Source organism: Orcinus orca, chromosome 2 (assembly GCF_937001465.1).
Source record: "Orcinus orca chromosome 2, mOrcOrc1.1, whole genome shotgun sequence".
NCBI lineage: Eukaryota > Metazoa > Chordata > Mammalia > Artiodactyla > Delphinidae > Orcinus > Orcinus orca.
Window position 1 is genome coordinate 102552998 of NC_064560.1, and position 14969 is coordinate 102567966.

The 14969-nt window shown below is 39.0% G+C and overlaps 1 protein-coding gene across 4 annotated transcripts in view; it reads left to right on the forward strand.

Moving 5' to 3' along the window:
* The window catches only part of NEDD4 (NEDD4 E3 ubiquitin protein ligase), a 193319-nt gene extending 178726 nt beyond the window's left edge, over positions 1-14593 (forward strand). For 3 of the 4 annotated variants that reach the window (XM_049705989.1, XM_004274657.3, XM_012534771.3), the window contains 5 exons: positions 1945-2004; positions 2090-2197; positions 2850-2946; positions 10846-10918; positions 11597-14593. In XM_049705989.1, coding sequence (XP_049561946.1) covers positions 1945-2004; positions 2090-2197; positions 2850-2946; positions 10846-10918; positions 11597-11699 — 441 coding nt within the window. In that variant the 3' untranslated portion in view covers positions 11700-14593. Of the gene's footprint in view, positions 1-1944; positions 2005-2089; positions 2198-2849; positions 2947-10845; positions 10919-11596 lie in introns of those variants that run through there. The other variant, XR_007475551.1, reaches the window with a different exon arrangement.
* Positions 14594-14969: the final 376 nt, after the last annotated feature.

Here is a 14969-nt window from a genome sequence, read left to right on the forward strand (position 1 = left end):
ATCCCCCTCAGCTTTCCCAGTCCCACTCCCCTCACCTTAAGTAACCTTGGGTGAACAAAGGAACAAGAGTGCTAGAGGGATGGTGGAATATACTATTTGTTTCTTTTCCTAAATGGGGTCACATCATACATGTTGGTTTGTGACTCACTTTCTTCGTTTATCAAATACTTATTGGCGGTCTTTACCTGTCAAGATATATAGCGACCTTTCTTTGTGGCTGCCTTTTATTCATACTCTAAATTCATAAGTGATTTAAACTTGCCAATTGATAGACATTTAGGTTGTTGTCAGGGCATTCATTTCCTAAGCTAACTAAAAGTCTTCTGTTAAATATTTATCACATACTTTTTCATTTATTCAACATTGAGCACTGACTGTGTCTGGTGCTATGCGAGAGGCAAAGAGACATAGGTCCTGCTGTCAAGGAGCAGAGACTCTAAAGGGGGAAATGGACAGAGGGAAGCCTGCAGTACTAGGTGAGCAGAGAAGAGAGGTAGAAACCAGAGCAGAGAGAGGTGGAGGTAGGGGAGGGGAGGGCTCGAGGGATCGGCCAGCCACAAAGGAAGGGGAAATGCAATTCTAAGCAGAGGGAGCGGCACCTGTGAAGTGTGGCAGTAAGACAGACTGGGCACACGTTAGAGAGAATACAAGCCATTGCTGTACTGGATAAGAGGATGCAAGAGGTGAAATTAAGCCTGGAGAGATGGGAAGAACCAGATGATGGGGGCCCTGTTTGTTCAGAGTTTTTCTGAAGTCCAGTGAGGGAAGAAGGTGGCATTAAAGCCTATTAACAATAGAACACCAGGATTCAATGTATTGATACATTTTGGTCAGATCATTCTGGAAGTGGTATGTAATGAGCTAGAGAGGGCAAGACGAGCCGCAGAGGCTAGTTGGAAAGTGCTGCAGTAATCCCGGGGAGAAATGGTAAGGACAGTGGGAAGAAAGCTTTGTGGGCACGTGAGTGGCTCTCAGGAAGGGAGATCTATAGCTTAGGGTGATTTAAAGGATAGAGATCTGGGGATCCTCTGCATGTGTGTAGTGGAGGTGTGGACTAGACAAGATGGAAAATTCAAAAGAACAGTAAGAACGGTGAGAGTGGATGGCCACACGTGGGGATGTGGGAACACCAACATTTAAGGAATGGACAGGAGAAACAGAGACATCAAAGGAAATCAGCAAAGGCAGACAGACATAGGAGGAAAACCATCAACAACAGCAGAGTTTCAAGAACAAAGGTGTTGTCAACAATAGCGTAGTGCAGAGAAGTCAAATAAGATAGGGAACTAAAAAGCATGTAGTAGATGTAGCTGCAGAGCTGTCTTTGAGTTTCTCCAGGACACCTTCAGGGAAGCATTGATGAAGAGGTCAGATTGCAGTGGTTGAGGGATAGATGGGGGTGAGCGAGGGGATTTGGAAATGCGTAGTAACACTGTCCAGAGTGTGGAGAGCAGAAAGAGGGGCTTGCTTTCTTGTTTTGTTTTTAAGGTAGATAAGGCTTGAACAAATTTAGATGCATCAAGAGTGAGCTAATAAAGGTTTAGTGATGACATCCTTGAGGAAGCAGATGAAGCACAGAGAGGAAGTGGTCCCTCTCTCCACAGCAGTGGGGAGGAGGCCCTCGTGGATGTTGGTGCTGGTTGGTATGTGGGGATGCAGAAGGTTGAGGGAATTCCATCCTGCAGAATTGCCTCTATTTTCTCTCTCAAGTAGAAATTGTCTGCTGTAAAGAAGGGGTGACATGGAGGAGGAGGAGGCTTAAAAATTGTGGGGAAGTTTTAAAATAGCCACTTTGAGGAATCAGTGAGAGAACAGACATGTATACTTTCTTGCCAACACTGAAATGTCAGTTAAGAGCCCATGAATGTATAGTGGAAGAAGACGAAGTATGGGATTGTCCATTGACCCCACTGACCCGGATTTTAAATATATTCTTTCTACTAGGGATTTTTTGAACTGATACCACAGGATCTCATCAAAATTTTTGATGAAAACGAACTAGAGGTAAGAAATACTGTTCATATCTTAAAACGGGACTTTTGTTCCCATTATTTTTCAAGTCTACAGTTTGACATTTCTTATTACGTAGCTTCTGATGTGTGGCTTGGGAGATGTCGATGTGAATGACTGGAGAGAACACACAAAGTACAAAAATGGCTACAGTGTAAATCATCAAGTCATCCAGTGGTTTTGGAAGGTAATGGAAAGCTTCTATTTTCATAAATTACTTTTCAGTAGATTCAGTCATATTTAACTATACTAGTGGATCACATAGGGATACGACAAAAAATATATATAGCCCTGCCAAAATTATCTTTGATGTTGTACTGTATACGTTTACCTTCTGGAATATGGTTCCAACCTCCATACATATTTTTAGATACGTAAAATGTGCAGCATGTAGTAAGCGGCAGTGACAGCTGAGATAAGCACTTGATTCCTTACTAAAGTTGGGACTCTTCAAGGGAACTTGTACTAACCTGCAGTGTATTCTCTGGGACTCCTGCATGGCTCCTTGGAATGTGATTTTCCATCTTATACAGAAATGTGTATGCTACTCAATACCAGTAAATAACAATTTTTTAAAAGCCGTGAGTCACATCTGAGAGGAAATGTTGTCACTTTATTAGGCTATAATCCCATTCTAAAGAGTTACCATGTAGCCTTGGAAATGAAGTTTCAAGAACTTCGTGAACCACCCATAAGCACAACTTGAACTAAAAGAAACGTGCAAATTTCATAAGTGATCATTAATGCTCTAACTAAATTCTGATAGCATATTTTTCAGGATAGTTTTGTTACCGTTTTTTCCCAGTGATGTTCCTAAGTGCTGCTTTTATCTTTTGCAGGCTGTTTTAATGATGGACTCAGAAAAAAGAATACGATTACTTCAGTTTGTCACTGGCACATCCCGTGTGCCTATGAATGGATTTGCTGAACTGTATGGTAAGGATTTCCATCGATCATTAAAAGATGGAGCTTATGGCAGTTGTCTTTTTCATGGCTGACTAGTCTTCAGGCTTCTATCATTTATACAAATATTTAGCTTAATTTTAAAAATTAAGATTTTAAAATGATTATAATTCGATACACTGAAGTAGGTCAAAATATATGTACACCTTCTAATCAGATAGCAAAGGAGAAAACTGCAAACATGAAATGACTCAAGTTACTTCCCGTTCTTGAATTTTAAATTTGATTCCCACCCTGCATTCCATTGCAGAAAAAGCATTGCCTGTAGTGTGATGGTTTAGGGCAGGCAGCGTGTAAAGTTCTACAGGGTGTTAATAAGTGTACAACAAAACACAGAGAGTATCGTAGTAAAGTACATTTGGGGGAAAGAACGGACTAAATGAAGTTAAATATTCTGTTTATTGGAATGACATTTACTTGCTTTGAAAGATACCAAGAAGAACAAATCTTTCAGAGAAAGTAGAGTCAAGATTGGAGCCCTACTGTCCCCTCCTTGGTCAACCTGGTTTCCTTGTTAAGCTTCATTTATATCTGTTTGCAGAACCTGTCAAGCAGCTGCCACTTCTCCACCTAGAGTAACCACTCCCAGTAGGAAGGCTGAGACAAGAGCTTTGCTGCTCACCAATGTGCTCATTGGAAAGACAAATCCAGTTAAGCAGGAAAAACACCCCTTCCATCTCTAAATCCAGTGCCCTCTTTTATGCAGCCCAGGCCTACAGCCGTCCACTGATATAATGAATTTTTTAGAATTTGGGGGAGATATCCCACACACAGGTCCAGAGTTATTAGTGTTAGACTATAAATTCAAATTCTTAAGGGTTTACAAAAGAAGTAGAAGTTGCTTCAGAATGTTAATATTGCAGTGCAGTATTATCTAGCCAATAAAAAGTATGTTACATTTTTTTAACATCTTTATTGGAGTATAATTCCTTTACAATGGTGTGTTAATTTCTGCTGTATCACAAAGTGAATCAGCTATACGTATACAGATATCCCCATATCCCCTCCCTTTTGTGTCTCCCTCCCACCCTCCCTATCCCACCCCTCTAGGTGGTCACAAAGCACTGAGCTGATCTCCCTGTGCTGTGCGGCTGCTTCCCACTACCTATCTATTTTACATTTGGTAGTGTATATATGTCCATGACACTCTCTCACTTCGTCCCAGCTTATCCTTCCCCTTCCCCGTGTCCTCAAGTCCATTCTCTACGTCTGCAGTTTTATTCCTGTCCTGCCCCTAGGTTCTTCAGAACCTTTTTTTTTTTTTAGATTCCATGTATATGTGTTAGCATACAGTATTTGTTTTCCTCTTTCTGACTTACTTCACTCTGTATGATAGACTCTAGGTCCATCCACCTCACTACAAATAAATCAATTTCATTTCTTTTTATAGCTGAGTAATATTCCATTGTATATATGTGCCACATCTTCTTTATCCATTCATCTGTTGATGGACACTTAGGTTGTTTCCGTGTCATGGCTATTGTAAATAGTGCTGCATTGAACATTGTGGTACATGACTCTTTTTTTTGTTTGTTTGTTTTTGCGGTACGCGGGCCCCTCACTGCTGTGGCCCCTCCCATTGCAGAGCACAGGCTCCGGATGTGCAGTTTCAGCGGCCATGGTCACGGTCCCAGCCGCTCCGCGGCATGTGGGAATCTTCCCGGACCGAGGCACAAACCCGTGTCCCCTGCATCGGCAGGCAGACTCTCAACCACTGCGCCACCAGGGAAGCCCATGACTCTTTTTGAATTATGGTTTTCTCAGGGTAAATGCCCAGTAGTGGGATTGCTGGGTCATATGGTAGTTCTATTTTTAGTTTTTTAAGGAACCTCCATACTGCTCTCCATAATGGCTGTATCAATTTACATTCCCACCAACAGTGCAAGGGGGTTCCCTTTTTTCCACACTCTCTCCAGCATTTATTGTCTGTAGACTTTTTGATGATGGCCATTCTGACCAGTGTGAGGTGATACCTCATTGTAGTTTTGATTTGCATTTCTCTAATGATTAGTGATGTTGAGCATCCTTTCATGTGTTTGTTGGCAATCTGTATATATTCTCTGGAGAAATGTCTATTTAGGTCTTCTGCCCATTTTTGGATTGGGTTGTTTGTTTTTTTGATATTGAGCTACATGAGCTGCTTGTATATTTTGGAGATTAATCCTTTGTCAGTTGCTTCGTTTGCAAATATTTTCTCCCATTCTGAGGCTTGTCTTTTCATCTTGTTTATGGTTTCCTTTGCTGTGCAAAAGCTTTTAAGTGTCATTAGGTCCCATTTGTTTATTTTTGTTTTTATTTCCCTTTCCCTAGGAGGTGGGTCAAAAAGCATCTTGCTGTGATTTATGTCATAGAGTGTTCTACCTATGTTTTCCTCTAAGAGTTTTATAGTGTCTAGCCTTAAATTTAGGTCTTTAATCCATTTTGAGTTTATTATTGTGTATAATGTTAGGGAGTGTTCTAATTTCATTCTTTTACATGTAGCTGTCCAGTTTTCCCAGCACCACTTATTGAAGAGGCTGTCTTTTCTCCATTGTATACTCTTGCCTCCTTTATGAAAGATAAGGTGACCATATGTGTGTGGGTTTATCTCTGGACTTTCTATCCTGTTCCATTGATCTATATTTCTGTTTTTGTGTCAGTACCATACGGTCTTGATTACTGTAGCTTTGTAGTATAGTCTGAAGTCAGGGAGCCTAATTCCTCCAGCTCTGTTTTCTTTTTCAGGATTGCTTTGGCTATTCCGGGTCTTTTGTGTTTCAATACAGATTGTGAAATTTTTTGTTCTAGTTCTCTGAAAAATGCCATTGGTAGTTTGATAGAGATTGCACTGAATCTGTACATTGCTTTGGATAGTAGAGTCATTTTCACAATGTTGACTCTTCCCATCCAAGAACATGGTATATCTCACCATCTCTTTTTATCATCTTTAATTTCTTTCATCAGTGTCTTATAGTTTTCTGCATACAGGTCTTTTGTCTCCTTAGGTAGGTTTATTCCTAGCTATTTTATTCTTTTTGTTGCAATGGTAAATGGGAGTGTTTTCTTAATTTCACTTTCAGATTTTTCATCATTAGTGTATAGGAATGCAAGAGATTTCTGTGCATTAATTTTGTATCCTGCAACTTTACCAAATTCATTGATTAGCTCTAGTAGTTTTCTGGTGGCATCTTTAGGATTCTCTATGTATAGTATCATGTCATCTGCAAATAGTGACAGTTTCACTTCTTCTTTTCCAATTTGTATTCCTTTTATTTCTTTTTTCCTCTTATTGCTGTGGCTAGGACTTCCAAAACTATGTCGAATAATAGTGGCAAGAGTGGACATCCTTGTCTTGTTCCTGATCTTAGAGGAAATGCTTTCAGTTTTTCACCATTTAGAATGATGTTTGCTGTAGGTTTGTCATATATGGCCTTTATTATGTTGAGGTAGGTTCCCTCTATGCCCACTTTATGGAGAGTTTTTATCATAAATCGGTGTTGAATTTTTCAAAAGCTTTCTCTGCATCTATTGAGATGATCATATTGTTTTTATCCTTCAATTTGTTATTATGATGTATCACACTGATTGATTTGCATATATGGAAAAGTCCTTGCATCCCTGGGATAAACCCCACTTGATCATGGTGTATTAACTTTTTTTTTTTTAACATCTTTATTGGGGTATAATTGCTTTACAATGGTGTGTTAGTTTCTGCTTTATAACAAAGTGAATCAGTTATACATATACATATGTTCCCATATCTCTTCCTGTATTAACTTTTAATGTGTTGTTGGATTCTGTTTGCTAGTATTTTGTTGAGGATTTTTGCATCTATATTCATCAGTGGTCTGTAATTTTCTTTTTTTTTGAGTATCTTTGTCTGGTTTTGGTGTCAGGGAGATGGTGGGCTCATAGAATGAGTTTGGGAGTGTTCCTTCCTCTGCAATTTTTTGTAAGAGTTCGAGAAGGATGGGTGTTAGCTCTTCTCTAAATGTTTTATTAGAATTCACCTGTGAAGCCCTCTGGTCCTGGGCTTTTGTTTGTTGGAAAATTTTTAATCACAGTTTCAATTTCAGTGCTTGTGATTGGTCTGTTTCTATTTCTTCCTGGTTCAGTCTCAAAAGGTTGTGCTTTTCTAAAAATTTGCCAATTTCTTCCAGGTTGTGCATTTTATTGGCATATACTTGCTTGTTGTAATCTCCCATGATCCTTTGTATTTCTGCAGTGTCAGTTGTTACTTCTTTTTCATTTCTAATTCTGTGTCAATTTTGTTTATCTTCTCAAAGAACCAGCTTTTAGTTTTATTGATCTTTGCTATTGTTTCCTTCATTTCTTTTTCATTTATTTCTGATCTGGTCTTTATGATTTCTTTCCTTCTGCTAACTTTGGGGGTTTTTTTGTTCTTCTTTCTCTAACTGCTTTAGGTGTAAGGTTAGGTTGTTTATTTGAGATTTTTCTTGTTTCTTGAGGTAGGATTGTATTGCTCTAAACTTCCCTCTTAGAACTGCTTTTGCTGCATCCCATAGGTTTTGGGTCGTCATGTTTTCATTGTCATTTGTTTATAGATTTTTTTTATTTCTTCAGTGATCTCTTGGTTATTTAGTAGAGTATTGATTAGTTTCCATGTATTTGTATTTTTTACCATTTTTTTCCTGTAATTGATATCTAGTCCTATAGTGTTGTGGTCGGAAAAGATACTTGATACAATTTCAATTTTCTTAAATTTACCAAGGCTTGATTTGTGACCCAAGATATGATCTATCCTGAAGAATATTCCATGAGTGCTTGAGAAGAAAGTGTATTCTGTTGTTTTGGAGTGGGATGTCCTATAAATATCAGTTAAGTCCATCTTGTTTAATGTGTCATTTGAAGCTTGTGTTTCCTTATTTATTTTCATTTTGGATCATCTGTCCATTGGTGAAAGTGGGGTGTTAAAGTCCCCTACTATTATTGTGTTACTGTCAGTTTCCCCTTTTATGGTTGTTAGCATTTGCCCTATGTATTGAGGTGCTCCTACGTTGGGTGCATAAATATTTACAATTGTTATATTATCTTCTTGGATTGATCCCTTGATCATTATGTAGTGTCCTTCTTTGTCTCTTGTAATAGTCTTTATTTTAAAGTCTATTCTGTCTGATATGAGAATTGCTACCTCAGCTTTCTTTTTATTTCCATTTGCATGGAATATCTTTTTTTCCATCCCCTCACTGTCAGTCTGTACGTGTCCATAGGTCTGAAGTGGGTCTTTTGTAGGCAGCATGTATACGGGTCTTGTTTTTGTATCCATTCAGCCAGTCTTTGTCTTTTGGTTGGAGCATTTAATCCATTTACATTTAAGGGAATTATTGATATGTATGTTCCTATTACCATTTTCTTAATTGTTTTGGGTTTGTTATTGTAGTCTTTTCCTTCTCTTGTGTTTCCTGCCTAGAGAAGTTCCTTTAGCATTTGTTGTAGTGCTGAATTCTCTTAGCTTTTGCTTGTCTGTAAAGGTTTTAATTTCTCTGTCGAATCTGAATGAGATCCTTGCTGGGTAGAGTAATCTTGGTTGTAGGCTTTTCCCTTTCATCACTTTAAATATGTCCTGCCACACCCTTCTGGCTTGCAGAGTTTCTGCTGAAGGATCAGCTGTTAACCTTATGGGGATTCCCCTGTATATTATTTGTTGCTTTTCCCTTGCTGCTTTTAACATGTTTTCTTTGTGTTTAAGTTTTAATAGTTTGATTAATATGTGTCTTGGCGTGTTTCTCCTTGGATTTACTTGTATGGGACTCTCTGCGCTTCCTGGACTTGACTATTTCCTTTCCCATATTAGCAATGTTTTCAACTATAATCTCTTCAAATACTTTCTCAGTCCCTTTCTTTTTCTCTTCTTCTTCTGTGACCCCTGTATTTCAAATGTTGGTGCATTTAATGTTGTCCCAGAGGTCTCTGAGACTGTCCTCAATTCTTTTCATTCTTTTTTCTTTATTCTGCTCTGTGGTAGTTATTTCCACTATTTTATCTTCCAGGTCACTTATCCTTTCTTCTACCTCAGTTATTCTGCTATTGATTCCTTCTAGAGAATTTTTCATTTCATTTATTGTGTTGTTCATAATTGTTTGTTTGCTCTTTATTTCTTCTAGGTCCTCGTTAAACGTTTCTTATATTTATTCTATTCCCAAGATTTTGGATCATCTTTACTTTCATTACTCTGAATTCTTTTTTGGGTAGATGCCTATTTCCTCTTCATTTGTTTGGTCTGTTAGGTTTTTACCTTGCTCCTTCATCTGCTGTGTATTTCTCTGTCTTCTCATTTTGCTTAACTTACTGTGTTTGGGGTTCACAGGCTGCAGGTTCATAGTTCCCGTTGTTTTTGGTGTCTGACATCAGTGGGTATGTTGGTTCAGTGGGTTGTGTAGGCTTCCTGGTGGAGGGGACTGGTGCCTGTGTTCTGATGGTTGAGGCTGGATCTTGTCTTTCTGGTGGGCAGGACCACATCCAGTGGTGTGTTTTGGGGTGTCTGTGAACTTATTATGATTTTAGGCAGCCTCTCTGGTAATGGGTGGGGTTGTGTTCCTGTCTTGCTAGTTGTTTGACATGGGGTGTCCAGCACTGTAGCTTGCTGGTTGTTCAGGGGAGCTGGGTCTTAGCGTTGAGATAGAGATCTCTGGGAGAGCTCTCGCCAACTGATATTATGAGGGGCTGGGAGGTCTCTTGTAGACCAATGTCCTGAACTCAGCTCTCCCACCTCAGAGGCTCAGGCCTGACACCTGGCCAGAGCACCAAGATCCTGGGTCATCCTGGAGAAGATGGACTGAAGCCAGGAGAAAGCTAGATGATGGGAGACCTGTCAGAAGGCTTGTTTGGTGAGGTCAGGCAAAGGATGGTGACATTCTGTACCCAGGCTTTACTCGCGAAGGGGAAAGGGGTGCCTCGGGAAGCCAAGTGCGAACTTCCACGCAGAAGTATGTTACATTGATATTGGTTGACTTACAGGAAGTTTTCCAGATGGATTGTTTAGGTGAGAGAATCAAGAGGAAAGGAAATATGATTCCATGCTATGGAAAACACAATGACAAAAGTACTGAAATTTTAACTGTATGGATAATTGTGATGGGTGATGTGTGAAAAGCAATGCTTTTTGAGAAAAGAGTAATATGGAAAATTTAGGTATTTTTAGTGCTGCTTCTGACAATTATCCTCACACACACATATTTGGATATGAGTCTAAGACATCAGAGAAGTATGGAAGGTGTCTCATCATGTTGTCAGCATTGATGACCTGGGAGGTTGGAGGAATTTGAGAATTGGAGAAGGAAGAGCTAAGCGAAAACTCCAAAGGAAAAAAAAGTTTCTAAGAATGTCCATAATGAGAGGAAAATGTAGCAGGTATAACATGATCCCATGCACATAAAATCCTATATAGATGCACATGCACAAAAAGATTCATGATAGGATGTTTACTCAGATTTAATGGTGGAATTTCAGGTTATTTTTGCATCTTTTCATTATATAATCTCACTGCAAAAAAAATAAAGCAATGGAGAAAAAATAATCAGAAAAAGCTGTTTTCAGTGGGACTCAAAAACACACATTTTCTGTGTACCTATGACAGAGGTGGTATATGGAAATGCAGGGCTAGGAAACAGCAAAAGCACCGTCAGACACACAACCCCCACCCCCTGCCCCAGGGCAGAGGGATACTGTGGTCCCAAATGCACTGATAGAAGAGACCTCATTTCATGGCTGGACAGTAAAGTCATCAGGCCCAGGACAACATTATTTCTTCTGAGTTTAAAGCAACTAGATGTCCTCTGTGTGTTTAAGTTCTACATTAGCAAAAGCGAGTTGTGAAATGCCCAGAAATTCCTGTAAGACAAATTGAAACCAAAGCCACTCTTCTTCTTGTAGGCTCAAATGGACCACAGTCATTTACAGTTGAGCAGTGGGGCACCCCTGAGAAGTTGCCAAGAGCTCATACATGGTAAGCAGTTTCTCTGACCCTAGAGAACAAGTCCTCAGGGACAAAAGGTCCTCTTACAGTCTGGGTACGGAAGGTCTAGTTCCCTCTGTGCTGTGTTGGTGGCAGATATGGAGGGGGAGGGGGGAGAGGAGAGGAGGAGGGCCGGGAATAGCCACACCAACCCAGGAACAGCTGTTTCTTTACTGGGCAGGCCTGAAGACCAGGCAGCTGAACACTGGAGAGACCCATCTAAACTTTTGACCCGGGGACATCCCTGGTGGTCCAGTGGTTAAGATTCGGTGCTTCCACTGTAGGGGGCACAGGTTCGATCCCTGGTCAGGGAACTAAGATCCCAGATGCCACACGGTACAGCCAAAAAAAAAGGTAAACTGTTGACCGTATCTTGCTTCCATCACATGAATGATGATCCATCCCAAGAAGGACTAGAACATTCCATTTTGAAGGTTCCAATGACAGGAGCCCAGACGTTTGGAGATCAGGGTGGAGGTGAGAGGTCACCACCAAGAATTCATGGGGAGAGTCCACACCTAGAGTCCAATCCTAAACATTCCTTCTCCCTGAGGAGAAAAGGTCTTTTCGTGTGGTTGAAACAGCACGCATAGCTGCACCATGAATAGTTTGCCCTGGGAACTCGCTTTGTCAGTGTCTGCAATAACCAGGCCCTCTCTGTTCTTTCAGCTTTAATCGCTTGGACTTGCCACCGTATGAGTCCTTTGAAGAATTATGGGATAAACTTCAGATGGCCATCGAGAACACTCAGGGTTTTGATGGCGTTGATTAGATTACAAGTAACCATCTATGGTGTTTTACTGCCGCTCTTTTATAAGCAAAATCTTGACTTAAAATTTTCCAGGGAACTACTAACCCTTGGCCATTGATGCTTCCCAGATATTGGAGAAAATCATGTCAAAGAATTAGAAGAAATAGTATGACAACTTTTCCATTATTTCATTCACTTATATAAGGTGTTGCTTTTACGCAGTTGTTTTGTTCTATCTTGAGTTCACCCTCTAGTATAAAAGTCCTGTGTGCCTGAAATCGTGAGTGTTGTCCTTGACATTTACCTCTTTTACAGTATTTGCCAGGCAGTTTCTTAAACTACTGAAATTATAACTGTGAAATATTTGTGATAAGTGTCATGTGTGAAAAGTTTGATGCTTTTTGAGAAAGAAACTGAAATTGGGGGGAAAAACTTTAATATTGAGTACACTACAATATAGTCAGTGCTGCCTGCAGCTAGCTATTATTTTGTAGACCTGCCTACTGCACATTACTGCCCAGATTTTTGGAAAAAATCTTAGAAAGTATGTTACCTATATTTTTAGTCACTTGCAAAAAGCTGTTTACTTCTTCATTTTAAAAAGCATTTGGCTTTTGTTAATATGCGGTTTTACTAAGCAAGGTGGTTCCTAAGACGTGAAGCAAATTCAAATTTGCGAAGGGTTAAGGTATTAACGCCTCCCTCTTGCCTGTATATCCTTATGGCTCATTGGTAGAGTCATCACTCTTTACTGTGTTAGTTTAGTTAAAAGAATTCCTTCTTCAAACTAAAGCTTGACAAAGCAGTATTCCTAAATAAGCCTTGAAGAACTAAGTTAAATGTATAATACTTGCCTTTACTAGTCATTCTTTACAGTTGCACAATTATGTAGTAAATATATGTTTACAGGGTTTATTATGTTTACAGATTAAGCTAATCTCTGCAGTTGCATTTTTATATTTTTAGTATTTCACTTTAATCAAAAAACCAAATAATTTGTTAAAAATAACCAAAGAATAGTTATAAGGCATAATTTGTATTAAATTACCACATTTCTTATGCTTTTTAAAAAACCTGTTTACTATGAAAATGTTTTGCTATAAATCCAAAACTCTTCAGGCAAAATGCTACAGATAGACTCTGACTTTAACCACACTGAAGTACATAAAAATCCTGTGCATGTATTCAGTGAAGGTTTACTGAATGCCTGCGATGTGCATAGCTCTGTCTAGGCCCTGGGGTGAGAGTCGTCAGCTTCAAAGAAATCTAGCTGAGTCCCCATCCTCAAGGAATTTGGAGATGTGTAAAGGAATTTTCAAACAATCAAAAGTCAGTCGGGGTGAGCAGAAGAAGGCAAAAGGGAAAGTGTTCCAGTGTCCCTGCAAAGATAAGTGTGCCAAGACTGTATTTATATATTTTATACCTACATTGGAATGATTATATAGAAAATGCTCTTGCAAACAGATAAAGCTATTTCTCAATATGGTATCTTCGTGATTTAGGGGTAATTGTAAATATATGTTATTAATCTTCTTAAATACATACATATATATATATATATATATGCATACTCTGAGAGTTGTAAAAAGTGCATCTGGCTCTTGGTTAAAGTTTGTTGGGGTCTAACACGATGGGTACCATTCAGCACCTGGTAGGGATGTCCCATGTGACAGGAGCAAAACCACTTTCCAAACAGCACATCAGCAGCTCAGCTTAGGGAGAGTAATTCACAGATCTATGTACCCTGTGTCTTATCTTCACCTTGCTAACTAGCATTCAGGGGAGACCACCAGGTGTAGCCCTAATTTTATCGCTTACCAAATGTTTAAACTGAAGCAGCATACTTCACCTCTCCGGGCTCCTGGTTCTTCACCTGTCAAAGGAAGATAATCATGCACACTCTCATTGTCATGTAAGATTATTGTAAATTCCAGAAAGATGCTTTGTAAAGCATCATACGATCAGAAGGTGCTTTGCGCTGACCATCAGATTTTGTCAAATCAGGTGTGAACACGAACTACACTCCCAAAGAAAAATCTCTTCATTTAAAAATAAAATGACTGCTGACAGACAAGGAAGTAGGAACATCTCTGATATTGAATATATACAGATATACATATGCATGTTTATCTGTACATGGATCTTACCATCAGAATTCATTTTCTCCACATGAGCAAAGTAATATTACTATGGGCCAATGCATTTTGGAATGTTCTCATTATGTAGAACTGAATGTGAAAACTATTTTTGTTAAAACAAGATTTTACCACATGATTGTTTAAATCTCGCTTCTGTGAAATACAGCAGATATCAGAGCTTGAGAAAATATAAAGCTTGCCTTTCGTCCGATTCATTCACGTGGATGATTCTGTGACTCAGCTAAAACAGGGTGTTAAAGAGACCAGACACTCCCACCAGCCCCCAGCCGCAGACCATCATCTCCCAGGCGTGCACTGATGGTCCAAAAGGAACCTGTATCGAGCCACACAGCCCCTCATCCCAGATAGCAAAGTTTCTCAAATGCATTCTACGGCTGGAAGTAAAATAGGGTCATTTATGAAAAGCAAGGACGTTGGGTTTTTTTTAGAGTTATAAGCACATAATTTTAGCCTATTATTTTCTCTGTAATCAAATTTTAACAGGCATAAAATTGTGCTACAAATGCATTTCATCCTAATTTAAATGGTTACTTCTTTTCAGTTTTTATTTATAATGCTGAAATTATTCCAGAGAATTATCAAGTTAAACAATTCGTTTGGATTATAAGCCACTTGACATTGTTTTTTAAAATCTTCTCATATGGGAAAAAGATATCAAGATTAATGTATCAAAAGTTATTGCATACGTTAAAATATAAAACCATTTTTTAAAATCTTGATGCCACAAATAAAGTTCTATTCTAGTAAAAACAGAAACTGTGATTCATTTTCAAATAGAAATGTTTCCAAGCCATTATCCTTAGCCAATAGCTCCTGATCTAGTTCTCTGCAGCAACGCATGGAATTCTCAAGACAACCTTGAATTGATAGCAGGTTACCTAGCATGATTATAAACTCTTAACCACAGAGAATCTCCATTTTACAAACAGGTCCTGTTCCCAAAATCTGGTGGTTAGTAAAATATACAGAAGGCAATATAATAATAAAGGTACAAATGGACTGGATTTCAGACTTGCTGTTGTTCATTCCAGAGACCAGCCATGGAACCTATTTATAACATTGTTTCTATGAGAAGAGGAATTCCAAGTGTTACTTCGGAAGTAAGTATCTTTTCATCCTTCCTCTGAACTCC